The 25967-nt window shown below is 31.8% G+C and overlaps 1 protein-coding gene and 1 long non-coding RNA gene across 2 annotated transcripts; one reads left to right on the forward strand and one right to left on the reverse strand.

The window, feature by feature from the left end:
* Positions 1-22: 22 nt before the first annotated feature.
* On the forward strand, positions 23-15692 carry LOC143057275 (tRNA (cytidine(32)/guanosine(34)-2'-O)-methyltransferase-like). The gene is made up of 11 exons (XM_076230554.1): positions 23-135; positions 4320-4481; positions 6203-6272; positions 6812-6914; positions 8045-8123; positions 8783-8835; positions 11618-11671; positions 12994-13096; positions 13675-13758; positions 14580-14683; positions 15320-15692. The coding sequence occupies exons 2-11, from the start codon at positions 4361-4363 to the stop codon at positions 15662-15664; spliced, it is 1116 nt and encodes a 371-aa protein (XP_076086669.1). The 5' UTR covers positions 23-135; positions 4320-4360; the 3' UTR covers positions 15665-15692.
* A 2645-nt stretch (positions 15693-18337) lies between these two features.
* On the reverse strand, positions 18338-22132 carry LOC143055872 (uncharacterized). Its single transcript, XR_012972154.1, has 2 exons — positions 22053-22132; positions 18338-20126 (listed from the first exon to the last, which is right to left on the reverse strand). It is a non-coding gene; the product is annotated as an uncharacterized LOC143055872 (long non-coding RNA).
* Positions 22133-25967: the final 3835 nt, after the last annotated feature.

The following is a 25967-nucleotide window of genomic DNA, read 5'->3' on the forward strand; positions in this document are numbered from 1 at the left end:
AACAATGATAAAACTAAAGAAGTTCCGTATTTGGGTTAGTTCTGCGCTTTAGTGACCGGGTACAAAATCTCTCGATTAAGAAACAAAATGAACTTGAATGTTGTTCAAGATATGTTTTTCCAGACCCCCAAAAATGTAACTGTTACATCCCTTTGGTTCTTCACTATACGTATCATCACTCCTTGATATGCTATTATTAAGGTGGTGACATTATTGGATCTCCTGTAGTTGGTGATCACAATACTGGTATACTAGTATTGTGGAAATTTTGAAAATTTTGTACCAGTATTGTAACTTAAAAAAAAAAAATACAGCAATACTGGTACATTACTGATATACCAGTATAGTAGTTGTATTTTTGACTATACTTTAAAGGGCATAATGCAAAAAAAATTAGATATTCAGGGATGATTCCACTATATAGTTTAGGGCCGCTTAACGGCCCTTAAATGGGCCAGCGGCCCCAAAAAAAATGTTTGTCAATATAAATTTCCAATTCAGGAAAATAAAAAAAAAAATCGGTATTTCTGGCAACTATAATTTTTCATAGTTAATCGTCAAAACAGTAAAATCCGGATAAAAATGCTGACTATGATCGCATTTTATTAACAATGATTTAATTATGTCAACATGAGGTAAACAATTTTAGCGGCCTGATTCAATTGAAGTTAAAATGTTATGAGAGTATGTGGTCTCGTTAAAGTAGATCGCTCAGCAGGTTGATCAAAAATATGCTTTTTGTCAAAATGGGTGTCAAAACAGACCTCAGCAAAGAGCAAATTTTATATACCATTGATGAATGAATTTGAATGGTAAAAGCAGATCGCCCAACAGAGCCGGTTATGTTGATTAAAACTTGTTTTGTAAAAGAAATTATTTTATATTTAGCTCTTTTTTCCGCAAAAGACAAAAGTTTGAGCGTTTTTGAAAATAATGTTGATGATAGACCATTCATGAAAATGAGAACCCCCCCCCCCCCCCTCCCTGAAATACGATGTCATCATTATAGAACTGTTTCAAAAGATATGAAAATGATCCAAATAATTTTAAAGTTCACTGGTTCAACTGCTTTAAATAACTTATCAATTAAGCATATATATATATATACTTTTGTAATTGCTTTTCTTAATTCAACAATTGGCAAGTTCTATTTGAAATACATTTAAATATTTTTCACTGGTTAATATGGCAAGCCGTTTTGCTATTTAATCTAACTTCAAGATATCTCATAAACTTTATAACATATCTTATATAATAGTTCATTAGATATTTGATATAGTTTGAAAGATATCTTATAAAGTTTATAAGATATCTTATATAGTTCACGAGATATCTGAAATAATTTATGAGATGTCTTATACATGTAGTTTATAAGATACATGTATCTCATATAATTTTCTTAATATGAAATCCAATGAACTATATAAGATATCTTATACAAAACATATTTATAAGATATTTCATATACTTTAAGATATCTTAAATAAATCTTATATATTATATGAGATATCGTATATATTATGAGATAATTTGAAATTCGAATAAATAGCTAAACGACCTGCCATAGGTTAATGTTAGCTGGTACTTGTGGTATATATGTTTTTTGTAATAGGCCTCGTTTACCAAAGTTAAGATGATAGTGCATCATATGCAATGATATTCATGTATTACAACTTCCCTGGTCTGAATCAAATAATTTCTTCAATCAGTGTACAGAAGAAATTAACTTAATATTCATTTTCTGTTTTTACAGGAAAATGATATATTATTTCGTCTTAGATTGTATGCATAAAAAATTCCCAATTGGGATAAAAATTCCCAATTGGGATAAAAATTCCCAATTTGATATTCAAGGGACCCATTTGTAAACACCTGGAATCATCCCTGATATTGGAGATCAAAGGGAGATTAAATAAACTCAAAAAGATTATAGAATATAATTGTGAAATCAATAAACAACAAGTTAAAAATAATTACTATACTTGTACAAATAAACAAAAGATTAATGTACTTAACTCATATTATACAAACAATTATTGTTAATTATATAAAATAATGGCTAATAGTTTTATCATATTTCTATATTTTATTTCATTCAATTTAGATAAGATAAAATAAAAGCTTTTTTGATTATGCAAGTTATTATTTAGTAAATTCAAGCAAATTATAACACTCTAAATTCAGCATTTACATGTATGCCATCGTATATTTTTTACAGATATTTTAATACATGTTAAAACTTAGTGTGGCATTTGTCACATGGTATACTTAGTGTGATAAAAATATGATTTTGAATTAGTGCTCTGAGAAAAAGTCTCATCTCATAAGTAAACAGGATATTTCAACATTTAAAAAAAAAATCATAGTTGTAATAGGTAGTTACAGTTGTATGTATTTTTTTCAGTCAAAAATCAAGTTGAACAGGTTGATAGTCATGATAGTATTATGTAGATCTGCCCAACAAATGTCCAAGACGCCTTACATCGACGTAAGGCGCCAAAGAAAAAAAATATAATAGCCTTTCAAGACATCATAATTATTTGGACTACCATTCTTGATGGTCTGCTTTCTTGATTGCACCCTTGTTCATTTGTTAGAGGTTTTGCTTAAATAATTTCTTAATGTGTTTAATTTGTAAATTGCTTTTTTGAAATAGATTTTAAGATTTTATTGTATTTTCAGTTTTAGAATAAACAAAAATGATAAAGATAATAAGATTTTACTGTTTTACAACAAAGTAAGTTAAATTCTAAAGACAAAACCATTTTTTTAACTGTTTCTTTTTAGAGTTTTAAGAATTATTTTGACAAAATAAAATATTAATATTGACTTGATGATCAAAAGCATTTCATTCAAACAGTCACCAAACTTGTCACATTAAAGCAATATCACCAGCTCACACAATCATACAATCTAAGTGCACTATTCCAAACGCAAAACGATTACTAGAATATTTAGTAACTACACCAAAGCTAGTATAAATACAACCCATCTGACCCAATACTACCAAATTAGCTTTCTCAATACAAGTTAACAGTAATCATGAACATTATTATACCTTACATATATATTACAAACAATTCTGTTGGATAACACCTTATCACGTGACATGGAATAATTCAGTTAATTTTCATTTAATTGCAAAGGAGGACGAATAACCCTTCAAATTTACTACAGCAGTGAATAACCATAAAATTCACCAGCGAATAACCTTTTGAGTGTCTAGATTTGCACTCGAGTTTTCTCCCATGTATTTTCCTGAGGTATTTTTAAACGTCAGCTTGTGTTTGTTTACTTTGTTAGTAAAAAATATATTAAGTGTTTAAAAAGGCCCTTCCACTTTTAGTTCGGTATAATAAAACAATTGTGGCCCCTTAGAATCGATGAATATCCAAAATTGTCAACCATTAAAAGTTGCGCCCTCATTGAAATAATCTTCTCATATTGATAATTTTGGATATTCACCTTTTCATTGGGCCATAATTGTATATTATTATACCTTACATATATTTTAAACAATTCTAATGGGTGAAATGTTATCATGGTTATCACGTGACATGGAATAATTCAGTTATTTTTCATTCAATTGCAAAATTATTATTCACCGGCGAATAACCTTTTGAGATTGTTAATTTGTACTTGAGTTATCTTCCATGAAAATGACGTCACAGACGTAAATAAACAAAATGGCAGCGTTCACGTTACACTGGAAGTCCACCGAGAGACGAGGAAATAAAGGCTTCGGACATAAATAGAGTGCCAGCAGCTGATGATAGCTCTTATAGAGTAACGGTCCTTTTCAGGGCCATCGATATTTTACAAAAATATTCTACCTTTGTTGTTTAAAATTCTAGAACACAAACTGTTTCCAAACGTCAGCTTGTCTTTGACTTTGTTATGTAAAGTTTAAAAAATGTAGAAAGTGTTCGAAAGGCCTTTCCACTGTTAGTTCGGTATAATAAAACAATTGTGGCCCCTTAGAATTGATGAATATCCAAAATTGTCAACCATTAAAAGTTATTTCACTTCGGGCTGCGCCCTCATTGAAATAACCTTCTCGTGTTGACAATTTTGGATATTCACCTTCTCAACGGGCCATAATTGTATATTATTGACCATCTAATCACACAAGAAATGAAATTAAGAACTCCATTAAAAAAAGTTGTATTCATGAGAATATAAATATTTTAGTAGAAGAAGAAATATGTTAAGTTGTGCTGTATACATTTGCTTCTGCACATTCTAAAGTTGTGAAGATTTTGTTGATAAAAACTCTCATATATTTTTCAATTCATTATTTATAGAGTATTTTATTGTAGAAGGTTAGGAATCATTGACAACCAAATTAGAAATCAAAGAAATGGGACGGTCAAGCAAGGACAAGCGGGATGTTTACTACAGACTGGCTAAAGAAGAGGGTTGGAGAGCAAGGAGTGCCTTCAAACTACTGCAAATTAATGAAGATTATAGTTTATTTAATGGTATAATTTAAATCTAAAAAGTTTGGGTTTTTTTTATCACAAAGGTGTTTTAATGATCTAAATTAAATTGCCAATGAGAGTCCCTTACAAACAACTTCCTTATGTTTTAATTTATTCTCTAGATATTGCTAAAATAATCATTCATGATCCAATAATTATTTTTTTTTTAAATACACATTCACCGAACTTTAAATTTTGAATCTACTCAATACTCTTGAAAAAACATTTTTCATTTTATTATGTCCATGATGGGAAACATTTTTGACCAGATTCTTAGAATCCTTTTAAGATTCTTAGAATGAAATACATGTATCAGGTAATTTGAGATAATAAAAAAGACCCCTGAGATGGTATCTTACACCATTTTATTTTTGGGTTGCTGTCTCATTATTAATATAATGGTCAATATCCCTTTTATATATAATTGATGGCCTTTAGTAAATTTTTATACCCCCGCTTTAAAAAAGGGGGGGTATACTGTTTTACCTCTGTCTGTCAGTCCGTCCATCCATCAGTCCGTCAGTCAGTCAGTCAGTCAGTCCGTCCCATGAAACTTTCGTCACATTTTTCTCAGGAACTACACATCCACCCTTTCTGTAATTTGGTATCAACATTTATATATGTCAGCCACACCGTGTGATGCGTTTTCAGATTCATCACTTGACAACTTCCTGTTTACCGAACACTTGTCTGATTTTACACATGATAGCCAAGTTGAAAATTTTCGTTACATTTTTCTCAGGAACTACAATACAAGGATTTCTGAAATTTGGTTTCAGGATTTATATAAGTCAGCTATACCGTGTGATGCGTTTTCAGATTCATCACTCAACAACTTCCTGTTTACCGAACACTTGTATGATTTTACACATGATAGCCAAGTTGAAAATTTTCGTCACATTTTTCTCAGGAACTACAATACAAGGATTTCTGAAATTTGGTTTCAGGATTTATATAAGTCAGCTATACCGTGTGATGCGTTTTCAGATTCATCACTCGACTACTTCCTGTTTACCGAACACTTGTATGATTCTACACATGATAACCAAGTTAAAAATTTTCGTCACATTTTTCTCAGGAACTACAATACAAGGATTTCTGAAATTTGGTTTCAGGATTTTTATAAGTCAACTATAACGTGTGATGCGTTTTCAGATTCATCACTCGACAACTTCCTGTTTACCGAACACTTGCATATTTTTACACTATTAATATTATCCACTTGCGGCGGGGGTATCATCAGTGAGCAGTAGCTCGCAGTTTCACTTGTTTTTTCTTCATCTGAACACTCATCTGATCTGAACAAATCTTGCGTCTCAACATGTGCAAAAATGTAAGCCAGGTTTTATTACTTGTACAATGTATACATATCTTCACCTGTCCAATTAAACTTGAATATTTATAATTTAATTTTGGATGTAACACGTCTTCTGATTGGCTGACGTTTTGTTATGAGCCCATAGACATAATTTAGTCATGTGACCGTGACGTCATCAACGTTTTTTCATGGTTTTCTTCGGTTTAAAATGGAATTTAGAATCAAATTATAAGAAATGACTGTCATGACTGTAATATTTTTTCTGTCTATTCGAAATAACATAAAAAATGTAGTGCACACTGTTAAATAATCTGCTACGTGCGTTATTCAGTGTGCACCAAATTTTTTATGTTATTTCTTCATAGACAGAAAAAATATTACAGTCATTCCTTCAATGTTTTAGGTGTGAACAAAGTTGTAGATTTGTGTGCTGCTCCAGGAAGTTGGAGTCAAGTTTTGGCAAAGAAGCTAATGCAAGTATATTTATAGATATCCATGTTGGTTTTAATAATTTGTGGAAACCCAACAAAATATAAAGTGAAAAAAAACACAAATTAAAAGGAAAAAGTAGGGTCTTTAACAATGCAAGTGTGTCTATACCATAAGTGAACTTAACAAAATAACATGTAAAATTCGCATGGACTGATAAAGAGTTATAGGCATTGTTTTCTGAAGAGAGATATGTCTGTAAAGATTGTGTAAAAAATGTAATGATCACGCAGACACATGATCATGATGACAGACAGACAAAAACAATTATTTTTTCTCAACTTCTTGTTCTTCATTAAGGATTTTAGGGATTTTAACAATTTAAGCAAACATATATATATATATAAAGGAGGTAAAGGTTGATAGTTACCCATAAAGGATTTTTGTTTTGGTCAAAATATAATGCTTTGCTAGAAAAAATGGCATCTAATAATATTCATCTTTAAAAAATGTGTGATGTTTATGATTAAATATATTTATATGCATCAATATTTATTTGATTTTGATAATTTGTAAATTACAGAGAAGAGAAAGAGAAACCTGACAATGTTAAGATAGTTGCAGTAGATCTGCAGGCTATGGCACCAATCCCTGGTGTGATTCAAATTCAAGGGGACATAACCAAGGTACAGGATGCAGATGTATTTATGTACAGATGAAAAAAAATATTACTATTAGGAAGGGTTTGGATAGATGGAAAAAAACACAGTAGTTTTGATAGATAGCAAAAAGCACAGTCAAAGATAAGAACATATCTATAATACTAAAATTACGAGGTCCAATTTATCAGCCGGCATCAGGTAAAAACGACATATCAAAGAATTCAACTTTATATATAGCTAATATAGGACAATTGTGTAGATTAAAAATTACACCACTCCAGACCCTTTTGTTTTCCACATAATTAATATTGCCAATAATTAACAAGTTCCGGGTTGAATCCGGTACCGATACCAAAAGTATATTCACCTGTTACCCATTACCTTATCTGTACGTTCCGTATCTAACAGGTGCACAACCAAATGGTGTATTTGATTTTACTATATACACCGGTCATAATCACAAAGTCGACACAACTAAATTCAATCATTGTCAAATTGTTCCCTATTGTAGTTTTTTAATTAGTAAAACTTTCTAAGATAACAATACGAATACTAAAAATTTGGACTAAGGCGTATAGGTACAGTTTTCAATTTGTTAGCGGGCATGACACAAAACAGCGAATCAAACATTTGAACTTTATTGGACAATGCTGTTGATTAAAAAATACTCAATTCCAGGACCTGAATATTACCAATAATTGAAAAGTTCCAGGTCGACAGGTTCAAACAGAAAGATTTGAAAGCAGAGAAAACTGTGTATCTTATAATCGGCACGACTTTATCAGATGACAATACCAATACTAAAATAAGGCTTACGCATAGTTATATACTTTAATTCAGTCATGGACCCGCGATATCAAGGGGGTGTTCTAGTAAACTGTTATAATTATAACATTGTTTTTAAAAAGATACGGACATACTTGACAAATGAAGTGACTTAAAATATACATGCATTTGTTTAACAGTCCACTATGTTTTATACTTGTTGAAGCATATATAATTGAAGAAAAAATGTACGGATTTAAAACATACTTCTAAAGTGTTAGTTTCTAACTGAGTTTTTTTAATTTGTTTCTTGTCAATGGGAGGTAATCAGGAGTATTTACATTTTTTATCACATCTATGTTTAAAACTCATATCATTTTGTTTTGTAGAAATCAACAGCTCAGAAGATAATATCCCATTTTGAAGGTGATTATGCTGACCTTGTGGTCTGTGATGGAGCTCCTGATGGTAGGTGGCGCTGTTTATCATTGTTTTTAGATAACAAAAATGAATATAGTATTTTTGAGGCTCAAATAGTATTTATGTGTGAGGCAATTATTAGAATTTTTACTATGTGAAAACTTGAATATTGCAAAGGAGTTTTAAATGGCAAGCCATATGATAGCCAATGCTCAAAGTCTGGAATTGGCAAATGTTTGGCTCACCTGTCAAAAAAATTAAAAGGAAGCTTTTCTCATCCATGATTTTATTTAGGCTTCTTTTCCCTTTAATTATACAAGCTAATGACCACAAGTATTATTAAAAAAGTTAGAAAATGATACCAAATTAGGGACGTTAAAGACAGACAAGGGTAAAACTTTATGTCCCCTGTGCTATACATGTATATGTCTTGGGCATATAAACTTAGTTGATAATTCAAGTTATCTCCCCTTATCCACTTACACAGAATAAACTGATTTTATTAGTTTGAATAAATTCAATAGAAGATTCCAAATATTGAGGGGTGTGATTTCAAATATGTACAAGATCGATTCTTCTGTTGACTTGTTAAAATCAGTACAGAGAACTTAAGTTACCTCCCTTTGTCAACCTATGCAAAATAAAGTATTCTGAATCAGAAAAAAAATGAAAAAAAATATTAAGCTGAATTTTTGTTTTTGTTTCAGTGACAGGGTTACATGATATAGATGAGTATATACAGGCTCAATTATTACTAGCAGTAAGTATAAAAAAAAATACACTTTGAAAATGTTTGCAAATTCTTGAATAAATGGATGAAAGAAATCAATTAACACATGTATAAGTTGATAAGTAAAATATGTTAAACTAATAATCTAATATCAATTTATTGTAGGGGGCCTCGGTGGCCAACTGACCTAGTAGTTCTACTACTGTAATCACTTGCCAGTCAACACTGAGGTTGAGAGTTTGAACCCTGCACTTGCAGGTGCACTCAAATCCAATCTTAATTGACTGGGATTGTCAGTTTTCTGCAAGCACTCCAGCTTCCTCCAGGAATAAAAACTGACCGCCATGAAATTTCCCAAAATAAAAAGGTGTTAAAACACCGACAATCAACCTATTTATTGTGCATTGTAATTGTATCACTCCCCTTGTATTTTTCTCATCACTTGGCGTCCGTCATCTGGCGTCGTCCGTCGTCAGCGTTAACTTTTTACATTTTGAACTTCTTCTAGAGAACCATTGAATGGAATAAAACCAAACATAGCATGAATTTTCCTTATGAGGTGCTGATCAAGTGTTGTTACTTTGTAGCCGATCCATTATCCAAGATGGCCGCCAGCGGGGGACTTAGTTTAACATAGGACCCTATGGGAAATGCATACAAATGACTTCTTTTAGAGAACCACTGAATGGAATGAAACCAAACATGGCATGAATGTTACTTATGAGGTGCTGACCAAGTGTTGTTACTTTGTAGCCGATCCATCATCCAAGATGGCCGCCAGCTGAGAACTTCGTTTAACATAGGACCCAATGGGAAATACATACAAATGTCTTCTTTTAGAGAACCAATGAATTGAATGAAGTCAAACATAGCATGAATGTTCCTTATGACATGCTGACCAAGTGTTGCTACTTTGTAGCCGATTCATCATCCAAGATGGCTACCAGCGGGGTACTAAGTTTAACATAGGACCCAATGGGAAATACATACAATGTCTTCTTTTAGAGAACCACTGAATGGAATGAAGTCAAACATAGCATGAATGTTCCTTATGACATGCTGACCAAGTGTTGTTACTTTGTAGCCAATCCATCATCCAAGATGGCTTCCAGCAGGGGACTTGGTTTAACATAGGACCCTATGGGAAATACATACAAATGTCTTCTTTTAGAGAACCACTGAATTGAATGAAAGCAAACATAGCAAAAATGTTCCTTTCTTAATGAGGTACTGGCCAAGTGTTGTTACTTTGTAGCCAGATTTTATCTTTTTTTATATGATGTCTAAAACCCAAGTAGAATCAGGTGAGTGATACAGGCTCTTGAGAGCCTCTAGTTGTATACTGTACATGTAGATTTATTATACTCAAAGACGTACTGTAACCCAATCGAGTACACTCAAAACATAGTTGAAGCATGAACTTGTGTATTACCTTTGAAATATGTGTTAATAATTATAATATATATACAGTAATGCTACTACCTATATTTACTTTGTATATATAATACATTTGTATAAGTTCAAATAACTTGAAATCATATAGTTTAATATATACATGTAAGATAATTTCTATACTGTAATCATAATATACTATACACATGATACATATGTGATGCTCCTGTAGCGCAGTTACTGCGTCTGAGTTTGATTAATAAAGTTTGAAAGTTTGAAGAAGGGGGTATGATGTTTTTACCTTTGTTTGCTTTTCCATTCATTAGTTCTTCTGTCCATACTTCCATCCGTCCCATTTGTTTTCCTTAAATTTGCATTTTCCCAAGAACTACAAATTTTATGCTTAGAGAAACAGGTTTTAGTGAGTAATGTGTTTTCAGACTTATTTTTCTTCATTGGGCAATTTACCCAATACCTTGAAATATCACAGTTCTTCTTATTATTTCATTTCACTGCTGTGAAGTATTTTTCCACACTGTAGATTTATGCCACAATGTCCAATCAATTCTAATACATGTTTATATACTGTAAATTCATAAATTATTGCTTGCATTTATTATAGCGATTTTGTCATTTCAGAGTAAAATGCAAATTTTATTTTTGCCATAATGAGAAAATCCTGTTTAATTTCAATAAAAAATTTCATATTGCAAGTTTTAAATATTGTGATCATAACCCTGTTTTGCTTTTTTCGCATTAAGGTTTATGACCCCTTCTGTAGCCATTTTTGTACGAATTTTTCAAACATCAATTGTATCAAAACTACAGATATGATGAATAATAGAGATAGGCTTTTTTGTACATATACTAGGGGGAAACTTGATGGAAAGCATTATTATTTACTGTTTCATTGCATTTAATAGACAAAGTTTACTTTGTGGCAATTGAACCAAGATTTTTATAGAAAATTCACAGCTTTTAATACAGAGATTTTTGTTACAAAATTTGAAACATAAATTACTCACTTGCTTTTCTATGATGTGCTAGTGTTTATTTTTTACAAAAAGTTCTAACCAACCTGTAAATTCCAAAATAACTCGTGCTGAGTCACTAAATTCAAGCGCACCCTAAAAGTTTGATTTGGTCCATATTTTTATTTATTTTAACCAATAACTACATTAATAAACTTGTTTTAAGGAAACCAATGCTAGCACTGCATGCAATAATCCTATATTTATCAGTCATCAAATTGCCAAATATGATAGTACAAGGATAAAGGCTGTTGATTTTCTATAAAATTTCCATATGTTTAGCATTGAATCAACAGAAGGGTATATAATCCTTAATAAAACATCCCAATAATTTCTGATTTTTTATATATGTATGTTTAATAATTACCTTGATCTACATTCTATTTCAGGCTCTAAATATAACAACACATTGTCTCAAGAAAGGAGGAAACTTTGTTGCAAAGGTGAGAATTAGCCATAAAACCATAGAAAGTATTAAAATAGTCATTAATCATGTTAATGCATATTTGTTTATGCCCCCATCGTAGTGGTACATACGTACATACATCCCAAAATTGGTTTCTATTCTCTAACTTCAGTTTGCCTCAACCAAATGTTATGAAACTTATACACAATGCTTATTACCACAAAACATACATGTAGATCAAGTTTGAATTTTGGTGGCATCACTCTAACCGTTCTAGAGTTATGTCCCTTTACAAATGGAAAAATTGCAATATTTTTAGTTCCATTTTCTAACTTAAGTTTGACTCAACGAAAAGTTATGTATAAGTACCCGGCCATGTCAACTTGTATTTTTGTCCATCTGATGAGTTAAGCCTTTTTCAACTGATTTTTGTAGTTCGTTCTTATGTTGTACTGTTATACCACTGTCCCAGGTTAGGGGGAGGGTTGGGATCCCGCTAACATGTTTAACCCCGTCACATTATTTATGTATGTGCCTGTCCCAAGTCAGGAGCCTGTAATTAAGTGGTTGTCGTTTGTTTAAATGTTACATATTTGTTTTTCGTTCATTTTTTTACATAAATAAGGCCGTTAGTTTTCTCGTTTGAATTGTTTTACATTGTCTTATCGGGGCCTATTACAGCTGACTATGCGGTATAGGCTTTGCTCATTGTTGAAGGCTGTACGGTGACCTATAGTTGTTAATGTCTGTGTCATTTTGGTCTTTTGTGGATAGTTGTCTCATTGTCAATCATACCACATCTTCTTTTTTTATATTAAACACAATGCTTATGACTTCAAAATACAGATCAAGTTTGAGTTTTGGTGGGGTCACTTTAACCATTCTGGAGTTATACCCAGGGCCCTTTATAAATAAAAAAAAGCAATATTTTTAATTTCCTTTCTCCAACTTGAGTTGTTTCAACCAAATGTTCAGAAATTTATACACAATGCTTACTACCACAAAACATGGATCAAGTTAAATTATAGTTGGGTCACAATAACCATTATCAAGTTATGCCTCTTTATAAATAAAAAATTACAAAATTTTTAGTTTCTGTTCTGTTCTTAAGTTTGCCCCAACCAAACATTATGAAAACTATACACATTACATTTTTATCACAAAACTAAGATCAAGTGCAAATTTGGGTAGCGTCACTTTAATAGTTCTTCAGTTATAATGTCCCTTTATAATGTTGTATGCAAGCGGGGGCACCATCTGTGTCCTTGGGACACATTCTCTGTTTTTTTGAAAAAAATCAAAAGGTTTTTATTTTGAGTTTTTTTAAGATACAACATCTTCTGAACTTTTCTGTTACAGATTTTTAGAGGAAAAGATGTCACATTATTATATTCACAACTGAAAATATTCTTTCCGCTGGTCTCAATCTTTAAACCAAGGAGTAGCAGAAATTCTAGCATAGGTAAGGTTAGTTTAAGGATGTGATCCAAAGTCATGTGATTGGTTAGGCTCAGTCATGTGACTCTTTTTAGTATATTATCCTGAAACCTCAATGTGTTGACTTTAACCCCAAATAAAATTAATAACTGTAAATTCAGAAGTTATTGCAATGTTTTTATTATTGTGAAAAATGTGACAAGGTTATAATAGCAATAATTTAAGCTCACATTTTGAAAATTTGTAATGAATTGAGCAGGATTTTTCTCAATATCGCAAAAAATAGAATCGCATTTTAGTATAAAATAACAAAATCCTAATAATAAATGCATGCAAAATTTTCTGAATTTACAGTTAAATATACTTTTAAGCTTACAACATATATATTAAAAGACTTTTTTCAAATTCTAAGATGTCTAAAGTATATATTTACTGTACATGTTCTAATTGTAAAAATGTATGAAAGGTCTTCATTATAAATTTTTAAAGGAACTGGAGACAGGAAATTCTCACAATTTGTTACTCCAAAAGTTGACAGATATGACTCATTGAACATATTTTAGGAAGTTGTGATTGATTTCTGTATGGTTTTTTTTCTTACAGAGGCCTTTGTTGTGTGTCAGAATTATTGTCCACCAGACGGTTATGTACCCAACATGTCAAATCCATTACTAGATCATCAGTATGGTAAGCTATGTACCCAACATGTCAAATCCATTACTAGACCATCAGTATGGTAAGTTATGTACCCAACATGTCAAATCCATTACTAGATCATCAGTATGGTAAGTTATGCACCCAACATGTCAAATCCATTACTAGACCATCAGTATGGTAAGTAGCAACTGCATACGTTGTTGTATTTCTTTTTACCACAGAAAAACTGTTCACATTTGAGTGTTTAGAAAAAAGTCTTTCAAGCTGATAATTTACTACAAGACATTATAGGGAATGTTTATGAAACTTTAAATGAAATAATGTTATAAAAAGTGAAATCACAAAAAAATGAACTCCAAGGAAAATTTGAATGGAAAGTCTCTAATCAAATGACAAATTCAAACACATCGAACAAATGGACAACAGTTATATTCCTGACTTGGTACAGGCATTTTCATATGTAGAAAACTGTTGATTAAACCTGGTTTTATGGCTAGGTAAACCTCTCACTTGTATGACAGTTGCATCAAATTCCAATATACTGACAATGATGAGTGAACAAATCAAACAGACATAACAGGTAAAAATGTCAAAATTAGGGATATAGCAGTCAACATTGTGTTATTATCTTAAAAAGTACAAAAACAAACAAATATAAAAAAAAAAACCATTTACCATGGCATAAGAACACTATGATGGGTAAGTACAGAGACACGTGTACATCATATGTAAGTAAGAAACACAAACAGGCATATAGACCCAGCATATTAGCAAAAATGAAAGACAAGAATACAGGAAATTGTATCCTATGGACATTGTATCTTCTTTGTCATCTTTTTTTCACTTTTCAGATGTGGACTTTAATAATTTAGAAGGACCAAACAGAATAATTGTACCATTCTTAGCTTGTGGAGATCTAAGTGGATTTGATTCAGATCGTACATATCCCCTAGAGGTACATAATAGTTTCAAATTGGTATTGCAGTAACTGAATTAACTTCATATGTTATTTTAGAACAGTCTTTGTATCAATGGTCAAATTTGGGACAGTTGTTAACCACTACAGTGTTTCTATTACTATTTAGTCAAGGTCAGTTTGTAGGTGACCAAGGTGTGGCTAAATAGTTTAGAACAGTGTTGATTGTTCAATGTGAGAGATTAGATAACTTGTTTGAACCATGGACCTACAGAAAGAAAACCAACAATCCTAGTCAACAAAGATTGTAGTCAAGTGCACCTATCATGTTGGGGATTTAAACTCACAACTCCAATGATGACAGGCTGCGGTTACAGTAGAGTGACTACTAAACCCACTTGGTCTCACATTTATTGGTTGTCTCTGGTTATGTGCATTTTGAACTGAATGTTTCCCTTTGCTCTTATTTCAATGCTTTTCGGATTTGACCATAGAAATAGCCATTTACGCCCTGCTCCTTATATTAAAATGGGTTTTGTACAGCTTATGAGTACTTTTCTATTTCTGAAAAACATTCAAAATAGTTTGTTTTATGGATATTTCATTTTGATAGTTTTGAGTTCACATGCTCACATTGCAAAACAAATATTCATTCAAATTTAAATACATTTTCAGCTTGAACCTGGTAAAGAATATGTGTATCATCCCCCAACACAAAGTCCAATTCATCCCCCTTATGAGGAGGCATGTAAACTGAGGAAGAGTGATCAGCTATCTAAACCATCAGATGGGGGCCATTTGAGGGACATTGGTGCAGCAAATGATGACAGAGGCACTGCAGGTGTGACAGGCAGTGGTGATGTGAGAGACAATCGAGTGACTCCTGGTATTGGTTTAGACAATGAATCAAAGAATCATCTGTGTAGTGATTTGAATAATTTAACAATAAAAGAAGATGATATAAGAACAGTGACAGCAGATGATATTAACATGGAGAAAAATTCTATCAGCAATGGTTAAAAATAAAGATTTTTTTAACTGAGATAAAGTTTCTTTTTTACAGACATTGCCATTCAGAACTAAATGTATGTGCTTCAAACTAACTCAAAATAAAAATGCTGTTGTCGCACAGATGGCATTGAGATATATATCCAGATAATATGTATGCATGAACTGTGCAAATCTGTATCATACATTAACTTTAATCTAAATTGGAATTTTTACACCAAAATGATATTATGATAGAGATTTCCAACAAAGTAGTTGATTTTGTATTTTAGATATAAGAAGATGTGGTATGAGTGCCAATGAGACAACTCTCCATCCAAGTAACAATTTATAAAAGTAAACCATTATAGGTTGAGGTACGGCCTTCAACACGGAGCCTTGGCTCACACAGAACAAAAAGCTATAAAGGGCCCCAAAAATTACTAGTGTAAAACCATTCAAAGAGGAAAACCAACGGTTTAATGTATATAAAATTAAGAAACGAGAAACACATATGAACTACATAAACAGTCGGACTACTTTACAAATTTATTTTGTTATAACAGTTTTTATATGAAAAATCTAAAATCAACAAGGATGAACTTGGCAAACCCTTCTCTTAACAACAATACATGAAAATGAGGTACAACAAGAACACACATTGATGTGCTAAGTAAACCCTTCTCGTAATTGAAAGTAATGTACAGGAGGATCTGTAAAGCTCTCACAAAATTAAGTTATAACACATAATTGCCAATCTGATAACTAAATATGAGTGATTCTGCCAAGTAATATTTGTGAAAATGGTTCAAATGATCATTCATCCTGGGAATAGTATACTGGTAATTTAACAACCTGAAAATGAATCCTTTGTGGAGTGTCAAGATTCTTCGATATCCAGATTCATAAAAAATTTAAATATTGACAATCAGTAAGTAAGTGTTAATTTGACAGATCTATCCGATAAATGATCATGTGTTACAACTCATCACTGTTAAGCTAATGAACAAATATTAAAAAGTTCAATCTCAAAAATACTGAACACTGAGGAAAATTCAAAACAGAAAGTCCCTAACCAAATGGCAAATTGTAAAGCTCAAACACATCAAACGAATGGACAACTGTCGTATTCCTGACTTTTTATAGGCATGTTCTTGTGTAGTAAATGGTGGATCAAAACTAGTTTTATAGCTAGCTAAACCTCTCACTTGTATGACAGTCACACAATATTCCATTATATTGATAACAATGTGTGAACAAAACAAACAGAAATTGTAGGTCAAAATGAGTGGCACACAGTTCGTTCCCATAGGAATGCTGACAAATTGTTAAATAAAGGCTACCTCCAAATTCAACAAATATGTTTTCACAAAGAAACTTCAACATACTGATCACTTGTTCCTCTTTGTAGCATGTTTTACCTTTTTGTTCACTTAACAAAATATACTGTAATGTATCCCGAAGTGATAAATTTATGTTGAAAAGCATTGAAGATTATTTCTTTTATCTGAAGAGACTCCGTTTGGTTATACTTCAGAAAAGTGTGACACATATATTTATTGCAAAGTAAACAGATGGTAGGAGTTACGACGGACCTACAAGCCTAATGCAATGCAGATAACTGTAAAAGCGATACAAAGAGAACTCACTGACGACCCTATAAATATTTTGACATTTACACAATGTAAACTGCATCTGTTCCAAAACAAACTAATTTGTATGGTGTCTTAGATTCTAAAAAATACTGAAAAACCATTTTTTTCAAAATAAATTAGTCTTACATAATTTAACTTACCCAGCAAGAAATTTATTTAGAACAAAGGCATAACATATATATTGGGATGCTAAGGTAGAAGAAACACGTCTTTTGAAAGACAACTTTAAATTATGTTCATAAATGTGCAATGTGAATAATATTTAGCCAGTGCATCTACTTTACAAGTGACAGTAGGCAATGAACAACCCATTATTTAATCTTTATCATGATAAAAAAAACATATAATAACGGATAGGCAATGTTAAGAAAGCTGTGTTTGAATGGCAGTATGCCTAATTTTGTAAACTAATCCTATTTTATGTTCTGAATTGTCAGCTACGTTAGATTATTGGGCTGAATTAGAAATAAATGTGCACGTGAATGTGGTTATTTTCCAAACATTTGTATAAAAGATGTTAAAGAAAAACATGATAGTGTCAAACGGTCGGGTCAAAGATCCTTTGATGATTCATGCAATACTCAAAACGAAATTTTTTTTCTCAAAAGGAAGTCTTTTTTATTTTTGTGTTGAATAAATTTAGGTGTTGACCTAAATTTTATTTGCACAAAGTCGGAAAATATCAAACATGCCAAGCCTTTTTTGGTCAGTACATTTTTTTTTATATTGAAATGAAAAATGTATATTTATTTCAAGAGGATTGAGACATAACACTAACGTTAACTAATGCAACTCAACTACATGTTATTCGTGTAAATGTAGGACGCATACTAGTTGATCACATTCCAGCTGTAAAATTTGCTTTAAAGCATGCAATTTCATATATTTTGTCTCAAATTCTCTTTATATAGATGACAATGGAAATACATAATCATTACCTGCATCTACGTCATTTTAGTAATTGATAGTTGTTTCATTGACGATCATGCCACATCTTCTTATTTTTGTATAGTGTAAATTAGGAAGAAAGATTGTATGATTTAACACGAGGTTGTTCGTTACAAATGTGTATTCAGATACTTTACGATAATAGTCATATCAGTTCAAACTATACGGGCTTGCTGTGTTAATTTTCGTTTTGGGAAAAGTTAGTTGTACATTACTCTATACAATGCACAATGATCACCCTTTTCATCGCAGATCAGTAGAGTGTTTTTGTCCTTATTATAGCATACCGCACGGGGAGAAGAACTGTTTTCAAAATCAAGCAAGTTTTTATATGTTTTTCCATCATGTTGTATAAGTATCAGATTTCTAGACAAACAACCAACAACGAAAACGTTGCCACTAAAATCATTTGCTACGCCGTAAGGATGCCTCAAAGAATCATCATGAAATCTCCATTCTTCTTTTCCTTTCATATCATAACAACATACATTGTTATTTGAAGAGTTTGAACAGAAAATATTCTTTTTTGATGCAGTTATATGAAGGTCTCCTGTTGCAGCCAAAGAACATAGTTTCTTTCCCGTAATGTCGTTAATGGCTACTTGGTCAAACTGAAGTCTCAAGTAAATTTTACCATTTGACTGACTCAATCCCCAGCAATGCTCCCCGATCTCGATTTTCTTCTCAACCCGACTAGTACTATTGCGATAGTTAAATATTTCGAAGAATTTTCTATTTCCGTATGAGATTGCAATGCGATCCGAATCTAGAACTGTAATATCATACGGAGTAGCAGAAACTTGAATACTACCGATGTAGTCACCTTCTTCACTGTACTCAAGTAGGTTGTGTTTATTTGTGTAATTCGCAAATAATAGATGTCCATTGGGTAATATAGCACAACCTGTAATATACAACTTTCCTTGTTTCTTGATATCAACTTCAGTTATGAATTGGAGTTTAATGTCAGATATATTTCTCGCGGGTTGTACGTTTTGCTGTATTTGAGCTTGCTCTATTTTTAGTTCTTTTATATCTAAATTTGAGGCATGTTCAGCGACTGGAATTTCTCCAAACTCTTTGACTAAACCATTTGATAATTTCTGAATATCACTGTTTAGAACCAGGTTGAATTTATAATCGTACATAGACTTAGCTGTAGCTTTTATGGATTCTGTTTCACTCATAACTAATGTGTCAATTTGACGCGTTCCAAGAAATACTTGTAAGTCGGATGCAAACTCTTTCATCTGTAACACCTGATCTTTTAGTTTGATGAGTTTTTCCTCTTGTGAATGGAACTGTTGAAGAAACTTGTCACATTTCGATTTGCATGTTTCTGAAGATGATTCAAATGTTTGAATTAATTTTTCTTCCAGCTCGTCCAAGTGACTATTTATTTGTTTTCTCGTATCTCGGATAATACTCCTCACATTTTTTTGTTGCATTTCAATATCATTTTTGGTAGTATTTCTATTGTTGATACAAAGTGTAATATTACGCAATGTTACCTCAATGGCCTCCTGCAAGTCAGATACAGCGGTGGATTTTCTGACATTTGTAGCAGCAACATCTATTGGTATGACATCGGAACAAGATCGGTGTTCAGTCGGCAAACAAACTATACAAAGAGCTTTATCGTGAGATTTACAAAACCACTCGAATTTCTTGTCATGGACGCTGCAGGTAAAAGAGACTGGAACATCTTCTATCTTTCGATAATCTTCAGTCGAGATAAGTTTATGGTCCCTTGTCGTCTTGGTTTTCCTGTGATTTTTCTCACATTCTTCACATAAACCCTCCTCACAATTGATGCACCATTTTTTAGCATTTTGATGGGTATCATCGTACAAACATGGACCACAAGGTATAACGGTAGTCATGACGCAAACCTACATGAAACAAAATAAACCTTTAGTAAATTTTGACATTATATGTATATCTCTTTTAATGGTCTGATATTTCGTTCAAATAAAGGATAGTATATGCTTCCAATATTTAAATTACTTGTAAAAATTATTAACAATACCGAAGTCAAATGCAATTAAGGAAAAGGTGGAAAATCTGATAAAATCAAAATCTGTATCATCTAATTGAATGACAGAATAACTAAATCCTGATATAGAACAAGTTCTTTCCGAAGAATGTGGTAGGTTAAAATCCATCACAATATGCAAAGATATCAAATGGTTGACTGAATGATACCATAGGATACATACTGAGAATGAATCGGAGAATAATAATAATCTTTAAAAATTTATAAAACGTTTTGTTTATAGCACATGCAATTCAACGATTCATCTTTTAGTTCACATACTAATTCCTTTCATCTTACATGTCTTACGCTGTGTCTCCTTAAAATAAAATATGCATGACAATATCTCATAAAATATATCCTGGCAATAGTTAGGACAGTTAAATTGGATCAACCACTATGTTAACTCGTACTCACATGCCACAACCAGAAATAGAACAAATCGGTACAATTATTAATTAGACGACAATTTTTGTATTTAAAGATAACAGATTGCGAAAAACATTTCGCTAATGAGTTAAGAAACAGACATACATTCAATTCTAATATCTAACCTTTTTTTAGACAAAGGGGCCATCGTGGTTAAAGTAGTAATACAATAATACTAATTTCCATGACATTTCATGAAAATAACAAAATTATACTGATGTCGGAAATACATATTAAAACATTTTGCTTAAGCTCGGAATTATGTCTTGATCATGAACATTTTACAAGCATCTCCAAGTTGTGTAAGGGTCAAAACAATCCAATAACATCTTATTATTATTCTCCGATTAATTCTCAGTATGTATCCTATGGTCTCATTCAGTCAACCATTTGGTATCTTTTCATATGCTTAAATCTAAGAGTTTTATTTATCTCTGTTTAAATTTCATCAAACTATGTCTGATTTAGATTTTTCTTGTGTTAATACACGATAAGTTCTGATAAACATGCAACTTTCTTGCAATGACTGCAATACTATACATGTATTTACTTTTTCCCAACATGAGAATATTTTGTACAAGGAAGTTGAATAGTACGGTCAGATACATATATTTATATAGGTTCATCATACCAAATGGACAAATATGGCCGTATTTTCACCTCAAAAACTACTCTGTGTACAGACTTACCTGTGCTATTTGGAAAATTTCAAGGCCTAGTATCCACTAGATATATAAAAGTTAAATGCATTTTGTGTTTAAGAAAGATTTTTATCTTTCTTGGTTTTTGATGGGCATTTTTTTTCCTTTCTGCAGAAAGTGTAAAAATAAACAAACACCTGATTTGCTTTGATACTGTCAACTTAATGACTCAGAAAAACTCTTTAACTCACCTGCAGTTGTGAAGATACCTCTTGTCCATGTAAATTAAGGGAAAATCAAAACAATTGTCAATAAAAACCGGTTTTTTTACCTGAGGGAGCATCTCAAAGTTGTACCACAACTTAGTTAATTTTCACACCTTATGCATGACGGAAAAAAAATGCCCATCAAAATCCAAAAGAGATTTTTATCTTTGTGAAAAAAATGCATTTAACTTTTATATATCTAGTGGACGCTAGGCATTAAAACTTTTCCAACTTCACAGGTACGTCTGATCTCAGAGTAGTTTTTGGCATGTAAATACAGCCATATATTTATCCGTTTGTTATGATGAACCTTAATACACATTATATGTCTCTTGTACGGTTATAATTAGTCTCATCGACTAGTTTATAAAAGAAATGTTAGTATCATATGCCTTTTTTATATACAAATTGTTAATTCAATGTTGATTTAATGCATGTTAGGTTTACCTGTTGAATGATAAACGATATATAGCCAACACCTTCGTGTGTTTACTATTGTCATAGCGTGGAATCACCCGTTATCTCCCCTGTATCTCGTGTCAATGACTTTGTCGATAATTAAACATTTTATATACGCGGGAAAATTTGAATCAACTTTTTAGGACAGGAAATAACTTTATTGTATTAATTTATTTATGAAGAAAAATGATGATTAAAAAAACTACGATACCTTGAAGTTAGACCTGAATGTACATCTCGTCAATGATTAAAAGAATAAAACCTTCAAAATTTTACTGTGTTTTTTATTGTGTATTTAAGCATTCGCGATCCCAGAATTCTACTTCATCACCCATTGTCTCCCAACTATTCGTTTTAATTGATTTTTAATCATGGAGGAAACGGGTGAGAAATTGTAGATATGATTGTCATATTTCAATTCATAAGAACGAATAGATTTAATCGCATTGTATCATTACGACCCCTACTTAAACAATGTATTTTGTAAAAGACAACTGTTTCCTCAAGATTAAAATCATTATTTGATATTATATTCAACCCGAATAATTCCGACCCTTCCTACCCGTTATAGATCTCTCATGCAAGTCATTGTAGACGAGATACCGAAGATAACAACGGAACATTAGGGGAAAGAGGACGTGCTTGTAGTTACAATATTTTAAAAAATAGCCAACGCAGAGATGCAAATATTGAATTTTTAGAGTTTATACTTTTAGGCTTTTATACAACTTGAAAATATTCATTGAGTAGTTATCAAGTCGATTTTCAAAAAGTTAAATAGAACAATAATCATTATAATGCATCTCGATAACAAAATTGCATGGGAAGCCAAAGTAAAAATGCTAGAAGTCAAAGACTATTAACCATAGTTAACAATACATATCCATGATTCCGTATTTAAGTTATTTATTTACATGATACAAGATAAAATTCTGTTGTCAGAGCTTTTGTCATACTGCAATAATGATATCTTTATTTAGGGAGAGGAACTCATTAAAAGCATATACTGAGCATACAGTAATAAATAACTTATATTTTACAGTATGATAAAAGGGCTGATATAAAAAAAAATATCACTTGCTTCCGACTAATATCACATGCCTTTCCGTAACTTTATGGCGTGGCATTCCGGCGTTACTCGGCAAATTCTGAAAAATATACCTCTATTGTACATGTTGTACGTTTTCATTGAAAACGAAACCAATCTAAAGTAGGCAAGGACGTATGACTAACATCTTACATACGTTTTCTAAAATAGGGTACAAATCTATTATTATGAAACAGGAAATATATTATGATTATGCCAAAACAAAATAATACAATAAATGCATTTTTCAAGGTTTCCAGCAAAATTTAGAAAGTGACCCTTTGAACTTTGAACAATACACATGTACTAAACTGTTACTTTTTCTCTATTGTTGAAGCATATGATAAACAGATTTTGACACATTGTTTTTCATTTCTTTGGTATAAGTTATTTAAATGAGTTTCGTCATGATGGTACAAAAGTCGAAATATGGCAAGAATGTCAACAACTTTATTACAAATGGTCAAATCAAAATGACTGTACAATATGAACGCAAACACGCCTACCAAGTATAACAGATTTCTGAGAAGACTTGCAATAACGAGCTGGCATTGTTGTAATACTAAATAACATGGTCTATTTAAAAAAAACTCAAGTCAAAATGAACAAACCAAACTGACGATATAGCACGTTAATTATAATATAATGACAAAGATTCCTGCCTTGTGTATGAAAGCATTATGTCAAGGAGTATTTAGAGTGAACAGACGAACGGACAAACAATTACCATACCCAAACAGGGACAGTCTATACTGAGTCTGAGAAAAAAATGTGTTATTTTTGTGTTTGTCTCAACTTAATGCATTATTAGTTTCCATTTCTCAAGATTCAAGGAAGAATTTTAACTTATCATACATAAATGCATTATCTCGATTCTGAAAATAGCCATGAACCACAATTTTGCATGAAAAATATTGCTGGTACCTAATAAACTATAAAACATAACTGTTTTTTTCTTTCTGATTTATTTTGAGTAATAATTTGTAAGGGATTTACTGAATATGACCAAAAGGTATCTTGGAAGGTTATGGGCAGTGTATGTTGCAAAAAATATCAAATTCCAAAATTGAAATCATAACGTCGCTACTTAATTTGAAAGAGAATAACAATCATTTACTAAAGTCAGCACGGAAAATGATTTTAATTTCATTTTAGAAAATAAAAGATATTACTGAAAATTGAATAATATTAGTGACATAGTGTGCTAGTGACCTAATACGGTATATATGGGGTCAGTAAATTCCATATGGGGTGAGAGCGAAGCTCGAATCCCCATATGGAATTTACTGACCCCATATATACCGTATTACGTCAGTAGCACACTATGTAACGAATTTATCTTACCGACTATCTGAACGTGTGAAATTAAGACTAGTGATTCTCAACTTGAATGAGCAAGTCTTTAATACTGTTAGCATTAAGAAAATACTACCATTGATCCTACAAAAACAGATGCCAACAATAACGACTTGTAAGGTTTAAATGTGTTTTATGAATTTATTTCAATCTTAATCATCAATTTCTTCGTCTGTTGGAACTTTTAATTTTTTTTCTCAGTACCGTTTTGTTTTTATAAAGGGACATAACACCATTACTAAACGTGTATGAAATAAACCCAGCCCCCTTCTTACCTAATATGGAATATAAAGGGACATAACTCCACTACTAACCGTGTATGAGATAAGCCCCGCCTCCCTACTAACCTAATATTAAATATACACGGTTTGCACGCGGACGCTTTTAACCAATCATATTCCTGGAAATGTATAGGAGGTAAGATAAATGTCCATAATGACCATGGCAAAAAAACACACAATAGTACACAAACACAGCATGGAAAACTAAAGACTGAGCAACACAAACCCCACAGATCTTATGTGTTCTGGAAGGGTATGCAGACCCTGATCAAAATGTTGCATCCGTCTGACCAGTTAAGACTAATTAAAATCAATTTCAATTTGTTTTGTTCACATGGTCAGAAAGGGTGGTGAGGAATACTTCCATCACCTGACATCAATGTGAATGTGGTTTGATAAATTTAACAAAATAACTTTTCCTCTAAAAGTATTTGACCAATTTGAACATAACTACGCCACAATAATCCTGAGATTATTCTGGTTAAAAATTTAATACATAAGGGTTTCCCTGATGGCATAAATGTATTCATCATGTTTATCTTCTCGTAGATTTTTAGCAAAGTTGTTGATGTTGTTAATTTTGTGCTAATTTTATTTTGCATAACAAAAACATGTAATTAAAGCTAAAAAGTTATCAAAAGTTCCAGGATTATAATTTAATACGCCAGACACGCGTTTCGTCTACATAAGAATCATCAGTGACGCTAAGATAAAAAAAAAAGTTACACTGCCAAACAAGAACAAAGTTGAAGAGCATTGAGGACTCAAAATTCCAAAAATGTCTAGCAAGCATATGCAATATCTTCGTGCTTAGTATACAAAATTGGTTATTTAAAGTATAAGAAAAAGTAAAAATCGCAAAAATACTGACTCCAAGGAAAAGTTAAAACGGAAAGTCCCTAATCAAATGGCAAAATCATAGGATAAAATATATCAAACGAAGGGACAACAACTGTCATATTCCTGATTTAGTACCGGCATTTTCAAATGTAGAAAATGAACAAATGCAGATATGAAAAGCTCCCGCAAGTTAAAACACATCACTGCAAGGTTTATACCTAAACATGAAGTCACTCAGTTCAGAAGTAATTAAGCATAAAGTTTATTCATCAGATTGAAAAATCTAAATATTGCAATGTTAATTTGACAGGTCTATTTGATAAGAGCTCAATTGTAACA

This window comes from Mytilus galloprovincialis, chromosome 13 (genome assembly GCF_965363235.1).
Source record: "Mytilus galloprovincialis chromosome 13, xbMytGall1.hap1.1, whole genome shotgun sequence".
In the NCBI taxonomy this organism is placed as follows: Eukaryota; Metazoa; Mollusca; class Bivalvia; order Mytilida; family Mytilidae; genus Mytilus; species Mytilus galloprovincialis.